At 44.2% G+C, this 3,960-nt stretch overlaps 1 protein-coding gene across 1 annotated transcript in view; it reads left to right on the forward strand.

Annotated features, from left to right (window-relative positions):
* TMEM182 (transmembrane protein 182) overlaps positions 1 to 3,603 on the forward strand; it is a 38,454-nt gene extending 34,851 nt beyond the window's left edge. Inside the window, exon 5 of the mRNA XM_015410980.1 lies at positions 2,569 to 3,603. Coding sequence (XP_015266466.1) covers positions 2,569 to 2,792 — 224 coding nt within the window. The 3' untranslated portion in view covers positions 2,793 to 3,603. The remainder of the gene's footprint in view (positions 1 to 2,568) is intronic.
* The last annotated feature ends 357 nt before the right edge of the window (positions 3,604 to 3,960 follow it).

Genomic DNA, 3,960 nt, shown 5'->3' on the forward strand with positions numbered 1-3,960 from the left:
AAGGCATCAGAGATCTGTCTCCCTGGAGAAAATGACTGTTTTAAAAGGTGGACTCTGTGGCATTATACCCAGCTGAGGCCTCTCCCTTCCCCAATCCCACCTCAAAACCTCTAGGGACTCCCCAGGCCAGGCCCCCAAGGCTCCCTCCCTCCCTGAAAGGCCAACGGAGGCCTGGAAAAGGGCCCTTCCCCCACACTCCTCTCCCCCCCCCCCCGAACGTTCTAACCTCTCTCTCACCTTTGGTGTCTGAAGCAGAGCCCTGCAGAGGCCAGTTCAAAGGTTTGTTGGGGGAATTCAGCCATCCCTGGAGCGATTTTCTTACTTTTTGGATTTTTCTGCAAACCCAGACAGGCCCTTGAGACTGTAGAAAGAACTGTTGGGGCAGAGCGAGCTTCCTGTTCCTCAGACTAAGGATCCGCACGGCGCCCTCTGTTGGCTATTAGAATATATGATGATGATAACTTCTGATTCAAACTTAAATTGTAAACAGTGGGTTGCAATACCCAATTCTGTAAGCTGCCATGTGAGGTTGCATTCCAGTCCACAAGGATAGTTGCTGGTGGTTCATTAGGACAACCTGTGGCGTTGTGCTGGTGGTGAAAGCCCTACATCCTGGGTTGGCTTTAAAGACCATCACAGTGCCACGATGAGCTAGCAGCACAAGATACACAACAGCAACAGGTGGCAGCATCACAAGCAGTACCTGGTATTTTTGGCCACTGTGTGACAGAGTGTTAGACTGGATGGGCCATTGGCCTGATCCAACATTGGCTTCTCTTATGTTCTTATCTTCTTAGTACAAGGTGGGAGACAAAATATTGAGCTAAAATGGCACATAAAACTGGAATCAGCTTTTCAGTGAAGCAAAGTGAAATATCTTTTTTAGGCAGTGGATTTGCAGCAACCTGCTGAGTGGCCAGGTAGAACACAGACATACTGGACCATAGATCCCAGTTCTTGGGAAGTTCTCCTGCTCAAGCTTTACTGAAACAAATCGGAGCCACACAAGCTACCATGCTATGGTACAGCTTCCTGTTCATATCCACAGAGGTTGTGCAGGAGAATCGCTTGTGCCCTCTGTTAATTAACTAGTGTGGGTAGAGGGCAGGAAGGAGATACCATTTCCTTTTTCTTCCTCAGGCACACCAAAATGTTCCAGTCTTAATTAGGGCTGCCAGCCTCCAGGTGGGGCCTGGAGATCTCCTGCTTTTACAACTGATCTCCAGCTGACAGAGATCAGCTCCCCTGGAGAAAATGGCTGCTTTGAAGGGTGGACTGTATGGCATTGTACCATGCTGAGGCCCCTCCCCTCCCCAAACCCCACCCTCTCCGGGATCCACCTCCAAAGTCTCCAGGTATTTTCCAGCTCAGACCTGTCAACCCTAGGAGAATGTTAGAAATGACTTAATTTATGTGTCATCACTAGGCCATCCCCCCAAAACTATTCATATTCGTTCTGTTTGTTACTGTGCGTTTGAACAAGCAAGTATTTAACATTTTCCCCAACCAATTTTTCTATTAAGATATTTTATGCTACCTGTTAATCCACAGAGGAATGTGGTTTGTATTCAGCATTTTCACCTCTGGCTGAAAAACAGTAAGCTTTTTAAATAGTGCTTTAGAGTATTCAAATGGCATTGTTCACAAATAACAACAAGCCATGTTTGTCATCACAGGAATGAATCTACAGATTCTTGGACTTACACAATTCCTCCATCCTCCATTTGATAATGGAAGGCTTGTACTTTCATGAGAAGCCCAAATTTGTGATTACATTTGCATCAGAAGATACTGTTTATTCTTTTAACTACAAACTAGAATTTAAACCAGGATTAAACCGAAGTTTGTAAAGTTTTAAAATAAGGAACCATATGCAAAGGATGAAGGTAGGGTTGCCAAGTCTATCTTCCGCCCCCAGCGGGGGACTTTGGGGGCGTTCCTGGAGGGGGGCGGGGCATCACTGACGTGATGACATCCCATTGGGGATGTCCGCCACCCCCCGCCCGCGTGCCCGATCTCCAGAAACGCCAGTTTTCTGCTCTTAAAAGAGCCGGCGTTTCTCTTTTAAGTACACGGAGCCAGCGTTTCCCCTTTAAGAGCACGGAACTGGCATTTCCCTGCAAGCCTGATCTCAAGTGGAGATCGGGCTTGGGAGGAAATGCGGATTCCATGAACTATCCCGCAGAGTTGTTCTGCCACTAACTCAGTAATCGTTATGGATGTTGTAAGGTCCTGTATTCCAGAAGTCAATTGAGGCTGACATACTAGTGTTTTCTGTGACTACCAGAAAGAGGCTGTGAGGAGATACGGATGAGGGATTTACCAATGCACAGCTTAAAACATGGTATAGGTAGACACAATAAGAAGTGTTTTTGATACAGATTTGCTGCATTCTGAGACATTTGTTTTTAGGTCAGAAAATACTGAAATTAAATATTCAAGGCTCATAAGAGCGCAGTAATAATGTTCCTCTGACAGTGCCTAACCTTTCACTAGGCTCCTAGATCTTTCCGAGGTGTTTCTGCTCAATAAACTAATCTTTACTATCTTTTCCTTCCCTTTCTGTAGGCATCTTGTTCACATTGGTGGTAGTGATGTATGTCATCTGGCTCCAGGCAATGGCTGATCTCGACAACTATGTGACCATAAAGAAAACAGACTGTCCAGACTTTACTATCTATGTACGCTTTGGGTGGTCTTTTATTTTGGCTCCAGTGGGCATATTTTTTGCTATGTTTTCAGGAATGTTGTTCCTATTGGTAGGGCGTACAATTCATCTGCACTCTAATTAATCCATCGCCAAGTATTTGAATGATTGGAATCACGGTGAAGCTTCACAGAAAAACCATTTTCCCTGTATCACTCTCCCTTCTGTAGTGGAGTGTCAGCTGGTGCAGTTCTGGATCTGCTTAGGTGACCCTTTATGGTTTTTCTTAAAGGACACAAAACTCCCTCTGAAATACTGTACTTCTGTCTTTTCAAACGTCTTCAGATCTTTATGAATTACATGCTACACTTTCCCTTCGCACCACACACTTTGCAATTTTTACATTTCCTTGTTGAAAATGGGGGGGGGGGAACCAACATGAAATGGTTCAGACAAGAATTAGATTTTGAATAAGGGACAATTCAACAGTTACCATCTTAAAGAAAAGTACACATGTAATGAAGTCCCACCTTTGTCCCACTGGCATTCATTTCTAGAAGAAAAGAGCAAGTACCCCAGAATGTAGCGGTGTAATGTCAACACGCACATAAGATCTGAGAAGTGCTGAAGGCTCTTTGAGACTAAACCTTTGTACCAATCCTGGTGGGTCCCAACAGCCACACCGACATGTAGTTAACAGCAACAAAAACTTTAATGAGGTAGGTAGCCTGGAAAGCTCAGTCTCAGAAGGGATGGAAGATAATAACTGGGTGACCGCTTAACTAGGCATTTTGACACTTGAGTACGAATGTAGTGGTTCCAGGCTCTTCTTCCCAGAACTCCGTATCACAATCAATATTAATAATCACAGGCAATATTAAAGTCTCTACCTTTCCTTCCCTTGTTCCAACTTCTACAATCCCTAGTGGAGTATTATACTCTGATAGAACATGCAGATGCTCATATGATACAATCGAAACCATTGAGCATATGGTTATGGAGTGCCCTATATTCAACAAGTTGAGGGCGTTTACTTAAAGATACAGAATTGCTAAATGTGTGAGCCCAGGTGTCATGGCTATTATCGGATACAAATGATTGTGTCACCCTCTTAGTGGCAAAATTCATAGGCACAATAATCAAATATAAGACAAATAATACTGAGTAAGGTTTTTTACTTGGTTCTGATTTCTGCTCAAGGTGATAGCCATATGAGTAGTACTAGATAGATAGATACAATCCCTAGTGGTGCCCTTTCAACTCTCATGGGCCTGTTCATGGCTGCAGACTTCAGACCTCTTCTTTCCCTGTTT

Source organism: Gekko japonicus, unplaced genomic scaffold (assembly GCF_001447785.1).
Source record: "Gekko japonicus isolate JY-2015 unplaced genomic scaffold, Gekko_japonicus_V1.1 scaffold353, whole genome shotgun sequence".
Classification (NCBI taxonomy): domain Eukaryota; kingdom Metazoa; phylum Chordata; class Lepidosauria; order Squamata; family Gekkonidae; genus Gekko; species Gekko japonicus.